This window comes from Corvus kubaryi, unplaced genomic scaffold, assembly GCF_017639235.1.
Source record: "Corvus kubaryi isolate FWS band 111438036 unplaced genomic scaffold, C.kubaryi_AGA036_p1.0 37322, whole genome shotgun sequence".
NCBI classification, from domain to species: Eukaryota; Metazoa; Chordata; class Aves; order Passeriformes; family Corvidae; genus Corvus; species Corvus kubaryi.
In genome coordinates this window covers 6,875,522-6,898,069 of record NW_024581101.1, presented here as the reverse complement: position 1 = coordinate 6,898,069, position 22,548 = coordinate 6,875,522, and the positions used below count along the sequence as shown (strand labels likewise).

The window sequence follows — 22,548 nt, the reverse complement described above, 5'->3', positions numbered from 1 at the left end:
CAGGCATTGAAATTGGCTGCCCAGTGATGCAGGGGAATCACAACCCCTGGAGGGATTGAAAAGATGTGTAGTTGTGGCACCTGGGGACATGGTCTAGTGGCGAACATGGCAGTGCTGGGGAAATGGTTGGGCTCCATAATCTTTGAGTCTCCTCCTACCTCAACAATTCTGTGATTCTGAGAGAGAATTCTCCTTGGTTTGGGAGAACTGCAGTTTCCAGGTGCTGCCAGGCAGTGCTGTCAGCCTCCTGCATCTGAGCTGTGACAAACAGATCCACACTCCTGCTCATCAGGGGCTAAGGAACAGCCACCATTTACTCTCCATTGGGCAGACCCACCACCTCTCCCTTCCCAGCCATCAGGATCTGTGGTTTTGCTATGCCAGACGTGCCCACTCTTATTTAAACTCTGCAGCTCAGCTCACCGCTTTGCTGTGCTTGCCCCTGAATGAATGAATATTTCTTCTCTGCCTGCTCCGAGTGGTTTCCTGCTTTTCCCATCTGCTAAAATAAATGCAAGCTGGCTGCTTTCCAAACAGGTGGGTTGGTGCATGCAGCACAGCAGACAAGACAATAATTTACAGGGTACTATTCATTTCTCTGGAGTGTGCGTGTGAGAAGCAACAGGGAGCAGGGAGCAGCAGAGCTGGGAGCACACCCGTGTGGAACTGGGGATGCTGCATGGCAGCAGGGGCTGACTCACGGGAGGACACTGAAACAGCAGGACCTGCTTGGCCAGCTTCAGGAGATAAACCATCCAAATTCCACAGCCACCAAGGATTTGGCTCTTAGGATCAAGCTGTGGCTGCCACATCAGCTGCTGGATCATGCATTTCTCTTTCTGCTCCAACAACACAAGACAGAAGCATCATGGAACACAAGAGGAGATGGACAGCAACTCCAGATGAGAATATGAGCTTGCTCAAACCCCTCACTCACCCCTGTCTACCACAAAACCCATTCTGACCAGCTCCTGGGAAATTTAAAAGTTGTTGCGACAATTTGTCACAACACTGAACTACGTTCTCCATTGACAAAGTTTGGGAGAAAAAGCAAGGAATGTTGCTGTTTCTAAGAGAATATCCTTAAGTGTGGGGAAAATCAGGCATGCGAAGGAGAAGGTGTCAACAGAACTGCTACAAAGATCCAGGATGAGTGGGAAGCTACCAGTTTTTGAGAGCTTCGGAGAGCTATAGTTTGCTACTTATGAAATATCAGAATACTCTTGTGTATCATAACTTTAATGAGAATTTAATTATTAATGTAGCCCTATTTGGAGCTAGGAGAATAGTTTCAAATGATAAGGGAAGTAGAGAGAAGTGGGAATGCCTGTAGCTTTTTTCTTCCTGTTTATGGAGCATATATTGTCAACAGCTGGGCTACAAAGAGAGACAAGCCTCCCTAGTGTTGGGGGGAAAAAAAAAAAGCAAAACAACAAACCCACAAAGAACGAGCAAAAAAAATCAGGATCCTCTAGGAAGAGCAAAACAAGGAATAGTAGCTTGAAAACAGCAACAAAATCATCAAATAATAGACTGCATCCCTCCTGAAAATTTGAAAGGATCAGCCATGCCTCTTGGGAGGAGGAGATGAACATCAGGCTGCAAGTCTGTTTCAGAGATTGTCACTGCTACAGCTCTTGGGCATTTCTCTTGGAAGAAGCAGACAAGAACAGAAGCACCATTCATAGAAGGACAGGTGACACCTCCCAATTATTTGCCCCATTTACTGAAGATTAACAAAATGAAGGATGCAAGAAATTGAGTGTTTTAAAATTCAAACTCATTACAGAAAGAGCTGATCAGAGAAATGGCCTCAGAGGAAATTTTTCAAAGCAAAGCAAAGAAAACTCATCAGCAGAAGCCAGAAGCCTCGGTGTACCATGGAGAGGTGCACAAAGTGTTCTCACAACCATGGGAAGCAGCAGAACCCTGCACACTGCTCTGCTTCAGCACCCCCACCCAAGGGGGCAAAGAGCTCTGACCAGAGCTATGCACATAGAAGCTGAACAGCAGAAAAGTCCTTTCTGAAAAGAAATATATCATTTAACCTGAAATTAATACTACTCTTCATTTTAAGGTTGGAAATTATTTTTAACAGGTTAAAGATTAGGCTTATGCAGATAGGGTCCCTGTACACAAAACATTTCAATTTTAAAACAGTCACATGAAAGGCTGTAATATTTTCTCACATTATTTTCTTAGACTAAGCTTTAGTTAAGCTGAATTCCACCCACAGGTGATTTTGTACAAATCACTTGCTGCACACTCCAAAAATTTACCCAGACAGTTCACCACCTTGAAAAATACTACTCAGCTGTAGGCTCAGTGGAGTCATTCACACAACCAAGAGAAACCTCTGCCTACACTGTCACTTCTGTTCACCAGCGTGTTACCTACTGCAGCAGCCACGGCTGGAGCAGCTTTCCCCAGCCCAGTTGCCAACGTTATGACTGAATAATCCACCTCAAACAATCTGAGAATCAGCCAGCTCTCTTTTCCCACCATCTGGCCCATGCAGTGTTAAGTGATTACATCCACTTGCACAGCCATCGACTGAGGAACAACACGCACAACACCACATTCCCCCTTTCCTGAAACACAAGGACTGTGGTTCAGAAGCCTGCAGTTGACAGTTTTAGAAACCGTACTTGAAAATATTTTTCCCCTCTCTACACTTACCTAAAGCCTTTCAGACATCGCAGAAATCCATGTGCAATTATGCCATCACTGTTAATCGGTGTAGCTACATCACACTTGCTGCTTATACAGAGAGGGGTTTCGCTTTTCACTGTTAATCAATTTAATCAGCAACAAGACAAATTAGCAGAAGATTAAACTGTCTGTTTTCCTGTTACTGTCTACCTTAATGAACATGCTTGTAGAGTCCAAGTAGATGTTCTGTGTACTGAGATCTTTCTCAGCTCCCCAACAACTTTCTTTTGTACACTGCTATGGTATTCCCACATATTGCCCAGCATACCTGCTCTGTACTAGCAACCTAAGTGCACCAGAATTACAATCATTTTCACACAGTATGGCCTTAAATGATATTATTATTTTACTTAAAGTGGTAGCTTTCAGTTCCTTGAGACAGCTGCTAGATCATCTGAAAGGCAAGGCGAGAGAGGCAATCAGTACGAGGTCACTGACAGCAGGAAGGGTTCTGCTCCCTTGCTGTGAGCAGCGAATGTGCAGCGACTCGGCTGATGACAAAGCAGGGAGGACGTGCACTGCCCAGGTATCAGCCTGAACAGACAGAACCTTGCAGCAGAAACTGGAGCAAACTTCACCTCAGCAAGCATGGAGCTACCAACTCCTTCCTCTCCAAGGGGACCCTGAGGGGGATGCCTTGGCAGCCGTCCTGCCCCTGCCCTGTGGATGGGCAGAGGATGAGCAGGACCTTCTGGGCTCTGCTCATGCACAGCCCGATGGTGGCACTGAGCCAGGCTGAACAAAACCAGCACAGCAGGAGCGCCCTGTGCCTCGCACCGCTCCAGCCACCTCTGCTCACCGGGAGCGGCGATGCCGCGCTCAGGGCACTGCCAGGTGAGGGCAGGGAGCGAAGGTGAGCCAGGAACTGCCCCAGGAGCAGCTCAGAGCACTTCACAGTGATGGCTGTGTGCATGGAGATGTCTGTGCTCATGCCTGGAACATCACAGTGCCAGCACTCTACAGCCCGATCCAAAAGGGATTTCAATGCTATGTGTTTGCACACTGGCAAAAATGAGTTAAAACCCAAGACTGTGCTAAGGCAAATTATAAATAACTCAGCTGAGTGACTCTGGCCCAGCAGATCACTGGTCTGCTCAAACAGCCTGGCCAATGCCAACGTGTTGGGCAGTTGTTCCTCACTGACTGACAGACGCGTTGTCACCAACGGGAAGAGCACAGGGACAAGGTCGCAATACAGAAACAAAATGTAGATCTTCTACAAAGCAGCACACATTTCCACACAACTTAGCATGAAATTCAGATGTTTCTACAGGTGATCTCCATGCCCAGGTGGCTGCCACACTCTGAGCTTGCACAGCTACCATCCACTGCCAGCCATGGGAAACAGCTCAGCACCAGAAGTCCTACTGCTACATAAATATGCACACCAACGCTCAAGATGCAATACACTGTTTGGAATTAACTTCTCCAGAAATCAAAAGGCAAAATGGTCAAATAAGGTTGTTCTGTTAAAGCAGAAATAACAGTGGAGTTTATTGCCTTTGTGTATTTTTATACCACATTGCATAATATGCTCGCATTGATGTTCAGCACCGTAAATGACATAAAAAACAACCCAAGGCGGCAAGCACAGCCGAGCTCTAAGAAAAAACATCATCACATTTAACATTCCAGTGCATGAAGCGAATGCTGCAGTCCTCTAGCTTTCAACAGTCTATCAAAGTTAGCGAAGACAAATGTCTGTCTTAGAAAAAGACAGACATTGTTTCAACATTGAGCTATAAATTAGCTTCTGGTTTTTAGGAGGTAGTAAGTGGTCTTTATTTTAGTAAAGAAAAAGCCACTCTTCAAACTAAGGACATTGCACGCGGCATACTGTAGCTGCGGAGCTGCCTCGGGATACCACACTCACTTTTGTACTGCTTTGGAATCATCCATCCATATTCGAGACAAGTCACTATTTTGTGTCATTACTGTATTTATGCCTATTGGGCCTTTACATACCTCAAAATAAACTGAAGCATTTATCCTGAAAGTTGATCGAAAAACTTTAAAACATGGGAAGGATGCTGCTGCTGTAAATGTCTGAAACTCATGGCTTCATACCTGCTCCAGTTAAACAAAAAAAATCATCAGGAAAAGCTTCGGAGCAATTTGCAGCAGCTGAGTACTTGGCCTAAACAACTGTCAAAACAAGTGCTGGAGTACAGAGGGCCTGTAAACCCTCACTCCTGAGCACCGCACTGCTCCGGACAGCTCAAGCTGGCAAACCGTGCTCTCAGCAGTACCTGCACAGCTCCTAACCACCCGTGACCAGAGTCCTTCTATTGTTCCTTGCCCTGTACGCCACATAAGCATTTATAGTAATTTTAATATTAGCCCCCACAACTCCACGTGCAGCTTAAGTGCCTGAGGGAAAACGCAAAATGAATTTTTAACAGCTTCTCAAAGACTTCATTTAAGGAACGAGGTCTTTGCAGTTTGCAAACAAACCCACCTTTCCTCTTACCTTTAAATTTACTGATCTGTAACTTCCATTCTACCCCTGTACTCTGCTCCTGAACTGAAATTCTAAAGAGCACTTAGCAAAATTTTATTAATGTTTTAGTCTGCCTTTATCTATTAATTTCACAACTGACAAAGATTTCTGTGCTTGCTATGGCATGCACTGCTTACTTCCACACTACAGAGAAGGGGATAAAAGCTGCAGATCCCAGATGTGCTATCCCACCCCCAGAATGGTCCTACCTGTCTCAGGCTTCTGCGCTCAACCCGTGTGAAGCCCTCTCTGGAAGGAAGCAAGCAGTGACTTTGAGCTGCTTCTCCTTGTCCTGAGCTGTCATGCAGATGTGGGATTGAGGCTGTCCTGACTGCCTGTGGATCTCCAGGCTGCTAAACACAATGATCAGAGATGACTCACTGTCACTCTCACACACATTAAATGGTTCTGTCGATTTTCTGACTTGAGTTATTGCTGTAATTGTTGTGTCTCACAGCTGAGGGGCTGACACCAGGGTTGACTCAAGCTCCTGCAGCCGTGCTGGGTCAGGCTGCTCGTGTCGCTGGGGCTCAGACCTTGCCCTCACCCAGCAGAAGTTTTTCTCTCCCATCAGGTAAGACAACAAAAGGGAGCTTCCCTTGGCCACATCTGACATTTCAGCACTGAAGTTTCTCTCCAGGAATGCTTTGCATATCATATATTAATAGATTCTGACTAAAAGCTTTAGTTTCACATCATGTCTAGACAAAGTGTCCCGCTGTGGGCAGTAGCCTGGAAGGGCACTTGAAACAGCTGTGGGTGAACAAAACGTAAACTGTGTTGCTGACAGGTTGTATGCATACTGTATCTCATTTATTTATCGTCCAAAAAGTGAAAATAATGGGAATTTCACAGAAGTTTTAGACAGAAAGAGGCCAAAATTCAGGTTGGCCAGAGAACCAGGAACAACCCATGTTGTCCCCAGGCTGGACATAAGGAAGCATTTCTTCACTGGAAGGGGGGTAAGGAATTGGAAGGGGCTGCCCGGGTTGGTGGTGGAGTCACCATCCTTGGAGGTGTTCAAGAAGCAACTGGGCATGACACTCAGTGATCTGCTCTACTCAACAAGATGGTGATGGGTCAAAGCCGATGGGACTCCATGATCTTGGAGGTTTTTCCAACTTTAATGATTCTATCACTGTATGAGAAGCTGTGGCTGCCCCAACCCTGGCAGTGCCCAAGGCCAGGCTGAACAGGGCATTGAGCAACCTGGGACAGTGGAAGGTGTCCCTGCCCGTGGCAGGGGGTGGGGCGAGGTGACCTTTAAGGTTTCTTTCAACCCAAACCACTCTGATCCTATGTGCATCACTCAACACCTAGAACAAATGAAACAGTCAGAAGGCAAGGGGGGAAGTAGATAAAAGTTCCACAGATGATTTTGATGGCAAAAATGTAAACATGCTCTCTACAGAGTCCAGATGCACTCAGCAGTGTCCATCTACACCCTGGCTGCACTCTGACAGTACAACTGTACCCAAGCATTGACCAAAACTCCTTCACACCACAGAATCCATGCAGAAAAGTGACACCACAAAAGCACCACAGCTGCAAAGCCACAGTAAACTGATGCTGGAAGCAAAGAATAGGTGGTAAAGTATTTATAGCCCACCAGAGAGTCTCTACCACTTCTCAGCAACCACCAGAGTTTGTCTGCCCTTGCCGTGTCACTTGTTAGGTGAACACTGAATCTTGATGTAAAACTGCATCACTGCTTCCCTTCATTTAAATGAGCTGCCTGAATTGAAAGCATTTAACTCCCTTTCAGTGCCTTCCATTATGCTCTAACACGCTGTGGTGTGATTACAGCTTTAAATATTTACTTGACATTACCTTGCATCTGGCAAATGTGTTCTGATACTCCCAAGCAAGTCCCATGCAGGATTAAGTTCTCCACTGGTCTTTGCACAGTGGTAATGGATCCCATTTATTTTACCACTGCAATTCTCTCCGAATTAGGTCTGCAGAGTCTAAGAAGTTTTCCAACAATTCTGTTAAGACAGATGAGATTTGCGGGCACCAGACTGATTTCTAAGTTTCTATAGCAGTTAAGACTTTTTCTGCCTCCATTAGGCTTTTTCATCTTCTGTGCCACTCAGACCCATACAAAGACTGACTCTTACTCTGTTAGTGCTGTCAATTTGTATGCACCTTCTCAGTTTATTTTCTTATTGTTAATTAACTATTTCATATTGCAAATTCCCATTTTTCAGATAAGGTGCTGTTGTCACAATAGTCCTGTAAGTGAATTATTATAACTATAATGCATTCATAAATAACACATTACAAGGCTTAAAATACATATTTTTTTACAGCTGCTGCAATCCAGTTTGCCTACATGTAATAGAAATTGTGCACCCATGAAATTAAACTGAGTAAAAAAATAATTTTCAAAGGCTTAGTTCTCTGAAAAAGTTATTGCCTCTAATTCTTTTTGGTCAAATGTTATTTTCTTTCCGATGCTAAATTAGAATACTAAAATAAATAAAAATGACAGCCTCTGGGTAGGGAACTGAAGTAATGAACAGCAACCAAATTCCACTGAAGGCCAGGCAATCATGGGGGTGGGAAGGAGAGAGGAGAAAAACAAACACAGGAATATTTTCTGATGAACCTGTGGCAGGATAACAGCATTCTCAGACAATTCTTCAGTAAAACATTCCAGAGTCAACTTCTCCATGAATACCTTCACAGGCATTCACAGGCTGTTTTCCATGGACCTGGTTATTGTTTCAGAGAGCCAAGAAGAGCCCAAGAGCCTGCCCAGGAGCTCCAGGAGACTGGAGGCACCTGCACACCTGACAGCTCCTCCTGCCCCAGAGTCCAGTCCAGCCCTGCATCCTCTGCCGCGGCCCCACAAACCCCGTGCCCAGGGAGGAGCCCTTGACCAGACATGCAACCCAAAGGCCAGGTCTGCTGAGAGGAAAGAGACCATGGGAGAGGTTTTCTTCCTCTTCTGCCCAGGTCAAGGGCAAAAAAGGACTGCGTGGTCTGTGGTCATAACCCCATGAGCTGGGAGAGGGGGTGAGCAGTGGGCAGGGTGCACAGTTTATCCTCACTGCTGGCAGCAACACACCCACACTGGAAACTGGAGACCTAAAGAGACTCAAGCAATGGGACACAACTTCAGGATAAGAATTAAAGAGCAGGGTCCTGACCTTCAGTGATTTCTATAGTTTTAGAACTGGGAGGGCAAAATACGAAGTGTGGTTCACCACTAACTGCATCTCCACATTCCTCCCTCCTGGCAGAGACACCAAATAAAATGTGCTTCGATTCGATGTCACCAAGCCTTCTGCAATCAATTCACCTGTGCTCCCAAAGAACACCCTGATGACAGAGATCTGGGCAGACCTGAGTGCACCTGAACCTTGGCAAAGGCCACAGCAAGTGCCCCCAGCTCTGCTCTGCCTTTGCACTTTTGTCCCCTGTGCTGCCCACAGGACACACCCCCCCCATGGCTCATCTCCTCCTGCAGATCACCCCATCCCACCCAGGGCACACACCCGGTGAGCAACGGTGACAAACAAAATCCTGCTTCATTCTAAGCTTTGGCTGGGTTTTCACAGCCCCAGGAGAGCCAGCAGGGTTTCATCTGATCTCAGAGCCCGTGTGCAAGGAGATCTCTGACAAAAAGACCAGCTGACCAGCACAAAAGGCCTGCACAACCTCCCCCCTTCCAGGGATTCAACACAGACGCTCCAGCACAAAGTCAAGGGAACATTTTAAATATTTCTGTCACCTTGCTGTGCCCCTGATGGCTCAGGCTGCAGGCAGGCTGCTGTGCCCGCATTCCTACAGCACTGCACAGATACAATTTTTCCCATTTATTTGCCAGGAAGATACTCAGCCAACAACAAAATGGGGAGTGGGAGTTGCCCAAGAACAGTTTTGTCAGTTTCTAGAGAAGTAAAATCTCAAAAGAACACTTTGCCTCTCAAGTTGCTGTAATTAGGTAAGTCCACGTTTTTTGGCCAGCCCAAGGTTGCGTTCAGTGGAACACCCTGTAAAATGTCTCCCCAGTTTCTCCTGAACAGCCTCAAGAACACTGGCAGTGGAGCCTGCCTAGTCAGCACACACAGAAAGCCATTAAACCCTGAGCCACAAGAACTAATCTCTGCGAGCCACTCACGCCCATCCCACAGGGCAGGAACACGACACACCGGAGTTGTTCCCAGCACTGACTGCAGCATGGACACTTACATTTCCTTCATACCTAAACCAGCTAGATTTTCATTTTATTTTTGGCTCACTCTTCATCCCAAGGCTATTAAGACCTGGTCAGAGAAGGGTTTTGCAGGCTATCCAACGCTAAATCACCTAAATGCACACCTCCAGCTCACAGCATTTTATTGTTGCTGCTTCTGGCACATGGAGAGTTTAGATGAAAACAAGCAAATATTGGGTAAAAACGATTCCAGAAAAAGCTGAATATTTATGGCTTGTACACAGAAACCTGACTGGCAAGTGAATGCTTCAGGTAGAGATAAAAGGAGTGACAGAAGAGTAACTTTTATCTATGCAGTCTACATTTAATGACTGCATCAACATTTGCAGATGATTAGGGCCGACCTAAGTGCTTTGTTGTTTCTTTGTTCCGTTTCTCAAGGGTTCGGACTTTATTTATTCTTTTTCTTCTTTTTTTTTTCTTCCTCCCCCCATAGTTGCAACTAAATATAATTTTTGGCTTTTAAAGGCCTATTTCCATTTATAGAATCCAGATGACAGGCTGGGGATGATACCTCCTAGCCGAGGCATCTGCCTCCTTGACAGAGGGAGAGATAATCACGTCGGGTGAAACAGGCTCGGCATCTATGACAAGCTTAAGATGTCAGAACCGGGAGCGTTGTGTCTCGTCCCTCTGGATATTTTTTCTTGAGGAATTCAGCCACATCTCGTGTGAAAGGCAGCTCGCAGTGAAAGGAGCTCGCAGTGCTGCTGCGCCGCCAGCGACAGCCAGGAGCGAGGCAGGGGACGCTTCGCTTCTGAGGCTGCCACAGTTTCTGTTTAATTGCTTGCTTATTTATTTAATTACGGCAGCGACAAGAACTTCTGGCCGAGCTGCCAGCCTGCTTTCCCTGGAACAATTTGCTGTGCTGGAATTGCTTGTGCTGGACAATCCTCCTTCCCCCCTGGATCTTCACCACGAGCAGCCCCACCTTCTGCAGGATGTCACAGCTGGCTGAAGCACCTTGCATGCAGGCAGCGGAGGCAAAAGGCCCGGGACACAAAGGGTTTGCAAGGGGACTGAGTCCAGAGAGGCATTTCCATGGATTGAATCCTCAGATCCAAAGAAATGCCTCCAGGACACATGTCCCTGCCTCCCAGATCAGAACAAACCTACAGCACTTGCCCCCTCCACACTGATTTAAGTTCTGTTTTTAATTTGTAGATCAAATGTTCTGAAGTCACCAATCAAATTATGCTGATAAAATTAGTTAGATCAAGGTGCTACTTTTCTTTTGAGATGGGCCATTTGATGCTGCAAAATACCACCAAATGAATCTTTCTGAAAGTAGATTCCTCCTCACAAATAAATTTTTCTTGCCAGATGCTGATGTAAATGCTCACAAATCATGGAAGATTTCCAACAGATGTGCCACCTTCAGTGAGACAAAAACAAGGAAGTTTTTTGAATTAGAGGATAACATTAAGCTGTGATTGCTTGATGCAGATGACTGTTAGTACAAATATTTTAACTAATGTTCACCAGGGGATTTTTTTCCAAGGAAGGATGTTTTCCTTGAATTGATGTTTTAAGTTACTGGTTTGTAATGACTTGCACTATATATATATATATATATATATATATATATATATATACACATCATTAAGCTCCCTTAGCCTGTTCTAGCAGGAATGAAGGAGAACTCTTCACCAGATTAGGAGCTAATGGCACAAAGAAAACACACACTTTTTTCCTCCAATAGTATTTGTTATAGAACTCAGAAATGGGCCTAAACTTTGAACAAATGAAAAAGGGTCACAGAAAATAATCCTGCTGAAGCTGTAAGATGTTCCTTGAATCCAATTCCATTCCCTTCAGAACAAAAACTGAAGACTAACATGCAACCAAACTAGCAAAGACTAAAGACAATTTTGATGGTGTTACCTACACTATTTTCCTTTCAAGTCCTTTGACCACAACAGGGCACCTAATTTACACAAAGTGCCATTTTCAAACAGCCTCCCACCTCCAGACAGCCACGTTCACAGCTCACACCTGTGGTGGTGTGATTGTTAGGAAATTTTCTTGGTCTGATTCTCAGCTGTTTCCAGGTTACCTGGGGAGCATCTCCTCAGGGAATTGCTTTCACCTGGTTATCAGGGGAGGGCCACATCCCTCCCCCTGCCGGGATGCACAAACCAGGAGCACCAGGTGGTGAGGGAAGGGTGGGACAAGAGCAGGTGAGGTTTGCCTACACTTCATCTCTCCCTCTTTCCTCCCCAAAGTGCTCTTCTTCCCCATCAATAAACACTCCTGACGCTGCTCCAAGCTGAAGGGAATGGAAGAAAATCACCTTTCCAAGTCACGGTGGATTTTAGGGTGCAAGGACTCTTTCTGTGAGGGAGGCAGGCAGCAGTCCAGGGTGCACAGTGAAGTGCAAGGGCTGGCTGCAGGCAGAGAGCAGGATGCGTGTGGATGCACCCGTGGGCGGGCTCGGGAGAGGTGACAGAACTCAGAGGGAGTGGCAGAGCTGAGCTGAAATGTGTGAGGGGTGTACTCTTACAGGCGCTTAGAAAGCTCTGCATGCACCTACTGGGCAGAAACAGTCCTAGAAGATGATCCACCATCCACTCTGCTCTTCAAACAAGCCACAGGCAGTCCCTCCTCCCATCCCACCACATTCCCTTGTCTAGTGCTGTGGGAAGGGTCTGGATGGCAATGCCAGAACCTTGGGAATTCTTGATGGTTCCCAAGGCTCCCGAGATTGAGCAGGTACCATTCACTCTCCTCACTGCCAGAAATGAAACCAACACACACAGTCTGGAAGGGGAGCTGTGAGCAGCTCTAAATCCCCAGAGGACTGTGGCTCTGGTATGAACCACGGTACGGAGTTTAAAAGCAGATGCTTTTGATCCAATTACTTGAGGCTTAACCAAAAAATTACAGAGGATGTTTCCTACTCACTGTGCTCAGATCTACTCCTTGTCATTTACCAACAATTTCATTATTAAAACAGAGATCAGGAAAATAATTAATAAGACACAACCAGTTTGCCCATTGCACAGCCAGGAACAGAGGGGCAATCTGTTTCCCAAATACGTTTGCATACTGGTTTTTGCACAGTCTGACCACCCAGGTGAATGGCAGATACTGAGACGTCTCAGTGTGTTTCAGCATGCCACACAACCCACGGTACCGCTCAGGTGTACGGTGTGGGCTGAAGATGCACTCCCTGGATGCCATGAAAACTCTGCAAAGCAATTACAGAGGCAAATAAATTATTAAGAAAGAAGTGACAGCTCTGGGAATTGATGCAGATCCTGGTGAGAATCTAGGCTCTAATTAACAGGGAGTTACTGTTCAGCAGGTGATTGGCAATGCATAAGAGATGAGAGTTTGGTCTTGCTTTGAATACCCCCCTCAGCAGCCACGGGAGGAGCAAAGAACAATACAAGTTACCATCAGGGGGTTGGTGACTGTTCATTCCTTCAGACTGCCAAGCCCAGCTACATCTGCCTCACCCTGGCTCAGGAGCTGACCTGTCAGACCCATCCCCTCCTCCTGCTGCTTCCTGCCCTGCCCCGAGGAGTACTGCCAGCATCCTCTCCCCCTCTGCAGGGCCACATCCCTGGACACGCAGCCTGGCAGCAGCAGAGGCACAACGAGCCTCGCACCCACACGCCCCCTCCTTAAAGCTTTCAGTTCTCTCACATCCGACTGAAATCAAAACCTGCAAACTTTGACTGCCATCCTTGGCACTCTTGACATCTATTAATAATTTTGTTTGTTTTTTCTCCTTTCATTCTGGTTCTCTGCATCTGACACAAGAGTTGTCAGAAAGGACATAAATGGGAGAAAGCACTTGACAAAAGAATGAAAACTTTCAAAGTAAGGTTTTTCTACAGAAAAGCAAAGTCTCCAGCCAAGATTCTGCCTCTTTCTGGTTTTTTTTTTTAAGTCTTTCCAAGAAAGCAGACTCGAGTCACAAAGCATTTGCTTAGTTGCAAACCTGGGGTGTCCTGGAGCAGAGTAAGAGACAGAGGATGTGAGAACCAAAGGAGAAATGTTTTTTTAACAGCTGTGCATCTACATCAGCTCCCTGCAAAGCCATCAGAAATCCTCCCATCTACTGTAACAGGCCTGGCCTGTGCTCCCGGAGTTCAAACCACCTCGTGTCCTTTGGCTCTGTGGGAATATCTGTTTGTCTCACCTGGGCAGTTTGCTGCCACTCCAGGACTGCTGCTTCTCCCCCCTCTCCTACCTGTTCTCAAACAGGACAGCTCATGTACGGGCAGATGTGAGAGTCTGTCAAGACATGAAGAGGCTGTTATTAAAACTTATGTCACAGTGAACAACTGTTCTCGCTGACCCTACAAGAGACTCCTTCATAGGCAGCCACAATATCACATGGTGTCCTGGGGGAAAACATCTGCTAAAACTTGAACCCTCTCAAGATGCCACACTCATCCCCACATTTATACCCAAACAGACAAGTACACTTCCAATTAAAACCCTGTGTGTGGATGGGTCTGGATATATCCACACATACCTCAGTCTCTGCATCAGCCTTGTCCATCTCTCTGGTGCCTTGCTCTTGGTGCTGTGTCATCTGCTCTGTCACCTTTACATGCACTGTTTTAAAACCTGTCTAATTTCTCACATTTCCTCTCCTTCTCTGCCAGGAGAAGTGGAAGAGATCACTCAGATATAATTTCAGCAAACAATAAAACCCTGCATCAATGTGCTGCCCTGAAAGCCAGTACATGGAAATCTGAATCTGATTCTCCAGCTTCTACAGCATTTCTTTCCGTAAGATCATTAAACTGCAGGCTCAAAGTTACAGTTAAAATTATGTCTCTTTGCAGAAAAGTCTGAGTTCCAGACAATCAAATTGTGATTCATAATCTGTCATTTTCAGTCAATATATCATGTCTAGCAAACATCGATTTACATGTAAGATTACAGACTTTGTGGTTGTATTTTCCAAAGCTATTCAATAATTGCAATCATAAGCAACAATTGACAGGTAATTTTTCTAGCACACACAAATTAATCTTTGCTAATTTGACCCTAAATTACAGAAGTTTCATGATTCAGTTTCACATACAAAACTGCAGGTTGGTTTGGTCTCTTGGTCACATTATTCTTCTTCCCCTGCATCTTGTCCTTTCACTATGACACTCTTTGATCGTATCTCATTCTTTCAAAGTTTACTTCCTTTGTGTATTTGGTAGAAATGCAGACTTGCTTTCTCCATTTTTACCTGTATCTTTTAGCTTTGATTCTCTTGAAAAGTATCTTCTCATCTGTTAAATCCTTTCAATGCATCCCTCTGTGTGACGTTTGCAAATCCAAACCTGACATCCTACTTCACGAAACATCGTCACAATGATTTCCCAGCACAGACAGGCAGCACCTCTCCTGCCCTCCCTGAAGGAGCAATCCTCCCACCAGCTGCTTCTCCTGTGCCTTGCCCTGGAGGTTTCTCTTCACAGCTACACCATAACCTCAGCTCTCTCAGACTGTGGTACCAGTGACCCAGCCACCACCAGGTAAAAGTGCATCTTTACTCCTCTGCGTCCTAAAGGCTTGGTGTAAGTGAATTTGTGGCTCAGCATGAAGTGTCCCTGCTTGTACTCTGCTGCTGGAGGTTGGATTTCTGCTTTCCTTGCATCTGGGTACTGCAAGGTCTTCTGCTGTAGCACTGCCCTGCTTTTCCCACCAAAGCTTATTTGAGGAGCCTTTTCTTTTTTTTTAACATTAAGTGATGATTTTCTCCTAGCCCTCTCAGTTTTTAGCCACTGATTTTCATTATCATCTCACTTCAAATTAGGAGCTCAACATGCCCTCCAAAATCACATGTGATTCAGGAGCATCAAAGCTTTTCTTAAGGGCTGAAAAGTCCCTTAATTTTTTTTTTTATTGATGCTTTTAAAAACTCCGAGCGCATGAGCCTTGCTTCTGCTCGTTCCATCTCACTGTACACTCAGACAATGGCTCGGCTTTCCCAGTAGCCAAAGGCTGTTAAACAATCCTAGTGCCCCGGGGTGAGCGTTAACAAAAATGCCCTTTGCTGTCATCCTCAGGACCTCCATTCAGCTGCCCAAAGGGGGTTATCAGGCCCCCTCCAGTCAACCCCCACAATTCATTCAGCCTGTGCTGCATTCTCAGAACTACCACTGCATTTTGTCATTTTTCATCATTTCTCGCATTACCCTGCTGCATTTTGTAATTTTCCACCTTTTCTGATTTCCCCACTGCAAGTATAATATTCTGTTTCTAGTGTCACACAGTATCTTTAATAGCAACCAGTGAACACCTCTGCCATTACACATCATCAAGAAGAAACTACCCTACATAAGCCAGAAATGAAACAATTGAGAAAGGACAGTTCACAACTAAGCAAAACACAAAAAAGCACACTATACTAAACTTAAAAAACAAACAAACAAACAAACAAACAAATATATATATATATATATATAATTAAAAGCTTCCAAAGCTGAATGGTCACAGGTTTTGCCTTGACTGGGCAGAAGATGAGCCTTGTGCCAGCCAACACTTAATCAACTAAAATAAGGCTGCTGTGATGGAAGGCAACTACCCCAACCTTGCACCACGCCAAGATAAAGAGTGACTGCACTAGAGCTTCTGCTTTGGTGATTTGCCACGTGTGCAGTACAAACCACGGCTTTTTTCCTTGAGGACAGGCTGGTTCCAGCCTGGCAGGTACCGTGAGCACGGCTCCTGACACACAGTGGAGGGACAGGATGCCTGACATGACCAGGGGCAGGGCTGGGTTCATCCAGGAGCTCAGCTCACTGCCATTACAATTAAATCTGTCAATGTGGAAGGGCCACTCGTGGCTGCATGTGCAGAGCCAGCACCCTCAGCAGGGGGATTGTTATTTTAACACCTGCCTGTTAGTACCTGTGTGTGGTTGTTTTATTAATAGAAAGCATCACACACAGTCTGAGGTAAATTAAAATCCCAATTCTGCTATTCTGTGTCATTGCAGAATATGCCAGGCTGTTGTTTGATCTGGTTTCTAGTGAAGCAGGCTGACAAACTTCCTTTCAAGCCATTAATTCAGATATGCAATAAGCCTAACACAACTGCACTGTCTCATTAAAGCAATTTGATGTAACCTGCACTCATTAGAGCAGCCACCATCTATCCCTGTGACTGCAGCCTTGTTTTCAGACATCATCAGAGATGACCTGCTGTGCCAAATGCCTTTTCTGTCTCAGGAAACTTCAGGGAAACAGCAAAATGAAAAACCTTGATTTGCTCAGGATTTAAAGTCCATTCAAATGCAAGAATATTATAACATTTTGAGTCTCCTTTTTCATCCAGAAAACAATTATTTAACTACACAAAGGGAAATTCTTCAAGAAAGACAGTACTATGATGATAGTCACACAGGACGTAAGTTTACAGATAACACTGATAAACTCCCTCCTCTCTTTGTCGGAAAGGATGGTTCAGCCATCCAGGAAAGGAAATACAGGAAGGACAAATTATGAGTGTGCCATAGCTGAAATAATAAGAACCAGCCTGTGACCTTGGTATGCAGCCCAGGCTGCCATCAATGTACAAACCAGCTGCAGAGAGCTGCTGCCCATTGTTGGGGAAAAAAAACATTAAAATCTTTCTGTGCTTAATAAAGGAAGGACACTAAAAAGAAGGTACAAAGACAATTGAGGCAGCATTTAGCCTTTAAGCAGGGACATTTACAGGTATAGCAGTCATCATGCTTAGGATAATTAAGCCTGGCCCTTGAACTACATAAACCCATTTCAGCAGCTGGAGGTGAAGCACAAAATCCTTCAGTGAGTCTAATTCTGAGTCCTCCATGGGAGAAATCAAGTAGCTTAACACGAAGCACCTTCCATGCACTTAGCACACTTATAGACTGTTACTCACCTAATAAAAGGGAGAGAGACGTGCAGCAGACTTTTGACCCTGTGCTACACAGTAAAATCAACTGCTGAAGAACAACAGCAACAAAATATTCTATGTGCATGTTTGCTGTTTCCTAAACAAAAACCTGTTTCTTGAAAGTCAGGTCCACACTGAGCATTTAATAACGTGGTAACTGCACTGACAGCATTGCAGGCTCACAGCAGGCTGCTGCCCTCGTTACACACCTGCCCCTAAATTATCTCTGAGCTCACATTAGATGGAAAAGTTTGTTAAACTGAATATATTTAATTATTTATTTTCATTTCAAGCCACTATGTCTCATATACCTGAGCCAATGCTGGGAGAAGCACCTGGCATGTGCATGGAGGATTCTGGGACTAGAACCAGAGTTCTCCTACCCTCAGTGTCTCTCATTTGAACTATAACAACTCACTTCAGCTGGAAGTGACAACACATCCTCCATCCTCCCTGTGGGCTGGCCCAGCTCTTCTGTGGCTCAGGCTCCTCTCGGCTTTCCTGCACTACCCCAGATAGATCCTTACATGTATTCAGGGAAAGTAACTGAGTTTCAAAGGGACTGCTCAGAGAGAAGTAAGGAGAATTTCATCCAGTCACTTTCTTTCTGAAAACACTTCTAAAGTTCTTCCTCAATTCTTTTTTAGGAGGCCTCCTGAGAAACCTGCTAAATAATTAATATCTCTTTTTTTGCTACCGTAATGTGAATACTTAATATATTCCTTAGTAACTACTACATTACAAGTGAATAAAGTGATGCAGTGGGGTTCCAGAGAGAATTTACACACTTCCACCGAGTCACCTGCACAGGGGTCCTGGGTGGCTCACATCCCGTTTACCATCATCACACTCCAAACAAGTTTATCTAAAGCTCTGCAGTCTCTGGGTGAACATCAGAAGGAACCAAGGTGGTGGTGAGGCAGGAAATTCTCAGCCAGAAAAATCCTCAGCCCCTTTTGAGAGCTTTCTGCCCTTGAGCTCAGCAGACAGATCAGAAGGAGCAAAGGCCCCAAAGCTTCTCAAGCATAATACCCTCAAAATTACTCCTCACAATTAAGCTGTGTTGTCTGGGAGACTATCAAGTGTTTGTTGTAGAACTGCACCAGACACAGGCTCTGAAACAATGCTGCCCATGTTCTTTTCAAAATCCACCTTCCATTCAATAAATGTTCTGTTATCAAAGTGATTCGATTTTATTTTGATTTTTTTAAAAAACCAATTTGCACCAATTTGCTGCCAAATTTCAGTTTTAGTTTTTAAAGATATTCCCATCTGTGTCAATTAGAATTGTGACCATATCTCGGTTTCATTTTCCTCCCACTTTCTCTCTGGCCAAGAAAATCCATGTAATTTAAGTTAGTTAACATTTCCTGTTTTCCTTCTGTATACAGAGAGATTTTAGGCATTAAAACATGGAAATGAATAAATCAAGAGATGGACAGTGAAGACACACTATTACACAGTATTTTAGTAAACCTTCAGCTTTATTTCAGTGAAACAAATGAAGAAACTCCTCCAGTCTCTGCAGAAATTTGGAAATGAGCAAGCAGAGTAAGAGTCAGGGGCTCTTAGTGCTTCAGGCTTGGAATTCGATCAATGAGTTACCTCTAGGAGTATCCAAGGAGCCCCAAAGCACATATTTAACCAGGCACTGAGGGGACAGATGTGGTCTGTTTGCTCTGCCCTTGGTTTTCCAGGAGCGCTACTGCAGGAGTCAGCCTGATGGAGGGAAGGTGCATTTTCCATCACCGCTATTTTTTCTCTCATATCTGTCCTATTTTATCTTCAGGGAAGAGGGATAAACCTGTAATAGCAGCTCTCAAACATTTTAGCTCCCCACTGGATGTTCCTTCTCTCTCCCCCACGCCACTGAACACTGAACTCTCCCTTCAAAACTCAAATGTGGATGATGTTCACTTTTCAAATGGAACAATGGAACTCCTCTTCCCACCTTCCTCTCTCCATTTTTAACACTCTTAATTTCAATACCATCAGCACTTGCCAGAGCATTCAGAAAGTATCAGCATAATAAAGCACAAAGCTAAAATTCATCATGGTGAAGAACTGATAGCAGTTAGGATGTTTTTATAAAAATAGGTTACGATCAAGCCAGTCAGTCTCCAAACTACTCTACAGAGAAGCATTCCATTTCTGACATTAGGAGGAATTTTCCCCGCCTACATTGTCATCCCTGAGGGTGAAGGAGACTCTTGGAAAAATGGAACAGAGTGTTCAAAACACCAGCAGACCACATGCAGTACAACCATGCCTTCAAAATCATCAGAAGGTCACCAAGCCAGCACACTGAAAGCCAGGATCTATTTAAATATTGTCACTGTAAAGTGGATATATCTTCATTTTGTCCAAAAGGGACTTAAAACATGGCAACATTACACATCTAGCTGCAGGAGTGTGCTCCAATCTGCCTCACTCCTCAGTGAGACTGAAGGAATTAGCACTGCTCTGAATCACACATTACGGATAGAGTCCCATTAGACTCCTAAGAGGTTGATTACAGTGTCACATTCATTAGATCAGAAGGAAACACATTTTGTGTGAATCTAGGATTCTCTTCAACTGAGAAGTACTAAAAGAAAAAGAACAAACCAATTTATATGTTTTAAAAGTGAAATAAAGGCCTGTAATTACCAGGGTTTTAATGATCTCTATCAAATTGCTTTTTCAAAGCAATAGACGTGCTGAAGTGTTTACAGCAGTAGCACCTTAGTGCTACAGCACACCATTAGGGGTGCAAAGGAAAGGCTGAGGGGATCCCAGGGCAAGAAGCGGTGCTAGCAAGGAAATAAGGAAACAACTGGAAGTCAGAAAGAGATGCTGGCAGAGCCCTGTGGGCAGAAGCCAAATGAAAACAAGTACCAGGGAGGACAAAGCAAAAAGCCTGTCACGACAGCCAAGTCACCCTGGTCTCGGGGGGTTTTGCTCCCTGGCATAGGAGGAGGAGAAGAAAAGGCACCACATCTCCTACCTTGACCTATGGGCTTCCACCTTCTCCCCATTCAATCACTGCTGGGCTGACTGGATCCATGGGAAAGAAAACATTATCCAACTTGCCATCCAAATCACGTGTCCATCTCGCCTTATCAAAAATAAATGCTCAGGATTGCGTTCAAGCAGCAACTGGAAAAATCTGGAGCAGGAATACCCAAGAAATATGAATATGTTTAAATCAGGCAGGCCAAATTCTCATGCTTTCGTGTCCTGCAAATGTCTGGGCAGCAGCAGGAAGTGTTCCAGGGTGCAGGGCTGCACCCCACAGTGCTGCCTGTGAGCTCAGCCTGTGCAGATGGGAGAGGAACCTCAGCAGGGTGTGATGGAGAACTGCCCGGGCTGCCTCAGCTCCCTGTGTGAACACAAGGATACAAACATCCTTCTGGGAATTAACATTTACATTTCATTTGTGGCTTGTTTCTTTTTTTTTTTTTTTAGGCTGCTCCAGGCAACATATTTGTAGTTCACTGGACACAGCCTTCCTAATAACCATTACTGTTCCTGGTAATTTTTAATGAGTTGATGCAAAGCAATTTCACTTCCTTCCCCCTTCAGAAAGAATTTATTAAAAAGATCTGTATAGGAATAATGGACTCATAATCAGAGAAGCCACATGCCATGATCAGAATTAAAGGAGCCATCTGCTTCTTTACAGTCATGCACATCTCAAACAAAAAGTACACACATGACATATGTCATTACTTCCACTTTCCTAATAGAAAATATTTGTCATAATTGCCTCCACAGGAGTGCAGGAAGCTCCACCACCAGCTTGCAATGCAAGAGGAACCCCTCCCACTAAAGCTCTGCAAGCAGTGGATTCAGGTTTTGTCTCTTCCTCAGCCAACCCATCAGAGCTTTTCATGCCTCTGTGAATCCTCTGCAAACTTATTTTCCACAAGACCTGCAGCTGAGGATTGGCTCGCTGTTCCCTACCATCAACAGGAACTGCCCTGCTGAGCTCCACACATACACTCGTGTCTCACCATTTAAAAGTCAATTTAGGAAATTAAGCTGTTCACTGGATGCTGTATTTTCATGTCAATGTGCGTTGATATGCAAATTTTCTTTTCCTTTCACCTAGTTCCAAAATGCCCTGACAAAAGCAGTGATGGAAATGCACCAGACACACCCAGACACACTCCTCAGCATCAGCTTCCAGGCAGTCACAATGAGTGGGAATATTCCCACTTGCTCTCACAGGCAGGAGTAAGCAGCAGCACCGTGCTCTCTCTCCTTTGCTCTTCACCACACACATGTGGCCAGCTGAGCCAGAAGATGGAGATCACACTGCAGGGTACCACACCTGCACCACCAGCACACGGCTACGCTCTGCTTGTGCCACCCTAACAAAGCCAAGATGCATGTTCATAAAGCATTCAAAAGCATCATCTGTGGGCACATGTATCCCCAGAATGGTCTACTGGAGCAAAAGAGCCTCTTCTGGGCCAGGTTTTAAGAAAAAATGTGTGGACACCACAGCTCTTTGATGCTCCTCTCCTGCTGGAAATGCTCGCACGGCACAGTCACTTTTATCCCAAGGCTCCCTGGACACCACATTTGGGTGCCTCCCACCTCAGCTTAAAAGGCTTGCTCAAGTAAATGTCTCCACTGTTCCCAGAAGCTTCTCAAGCTTTATGGCATGTTCAAAAGCATCTAATCAAAAGAAAAGCAGGATCTGTGGGACAGTTGAAATAATCAGCATTTCTTTAAGCTGACCAACATCCAAAGCCCTGACATCTTGCTATGCAGTTACAGACTTACACCTGCTACCCACCAAAGCAGCTCCTGCCAGAGAAAAAACCAGTGCAGCATCTGTAGGAGTCAGAACTGGTCCTGAGCAGTGGCGCTGCCCTGGAACGTGAGCCAGGCTGCTCAGGGGAACCATCAGGAGGGGTCACCATTGCACTGAGCCACGACTGGCAGTGGTCCTGCTCTCCTCTGCTCAGCCCTGCCAAACAGACTATCCCTAAACCAGAAAGAGCAGACCAATGACAAATGTGCTCGAAAAAGCCTCTCCTGAAATGTTATAAAATTCTTCCATCTAAAACATCTCCTCCTCTTTCCCTGCCTTGCCACAGTTCAAACACTGAAAAGTTCAAGACTACCTACTGTGCCACTGAGACATCGTGAAAGGATTTCTTCAGAAAAATCAAAGAGCAGCTTAATTTAAGTTTGTCTGACCTGGGTTGTTACCCTTGCTCTCAGTTATGGCAGACCT

The 22,548-nt window shown here is 45.1% G+C and overlaps 1 protein-coding gene across 5 annotated transcripts in view; it reads right to left on the bottom strand.

Moving 5' to 3' along the window:
- FGF13 (fibroblast growth factor 13) overlaps positions 1 to 22,548 on the bottom strand; it is a 238,165-nt gene that overhangs the window by 115,837 nt on the left and 99,780 nt on the right. The window contains exon 1 of one of the 5 annotated variants that reach the window (XM_042029329.1): positions 20,305 to 20,629. The exons of 2 other annotated variants lie outside the window; for them this stretch is intronic. In XM_042029329.1, coding sequence (XP_041885263.1) covers positions 20,305 to 20,335 — 31 coding nt within the window. In that variant the 5' untranslated portion in view covers positions 20,336 to 20,629. Of the gene's footprint in view, positions 1 to 5,421; positions 5,443 to 20,304; positions 20,630 to 22,548 lie in introns of those variants that run through there. 2 more of the 5 variants (XM_042029333.1, XM_042029331.1) reach the window with 2 other exon arrangements.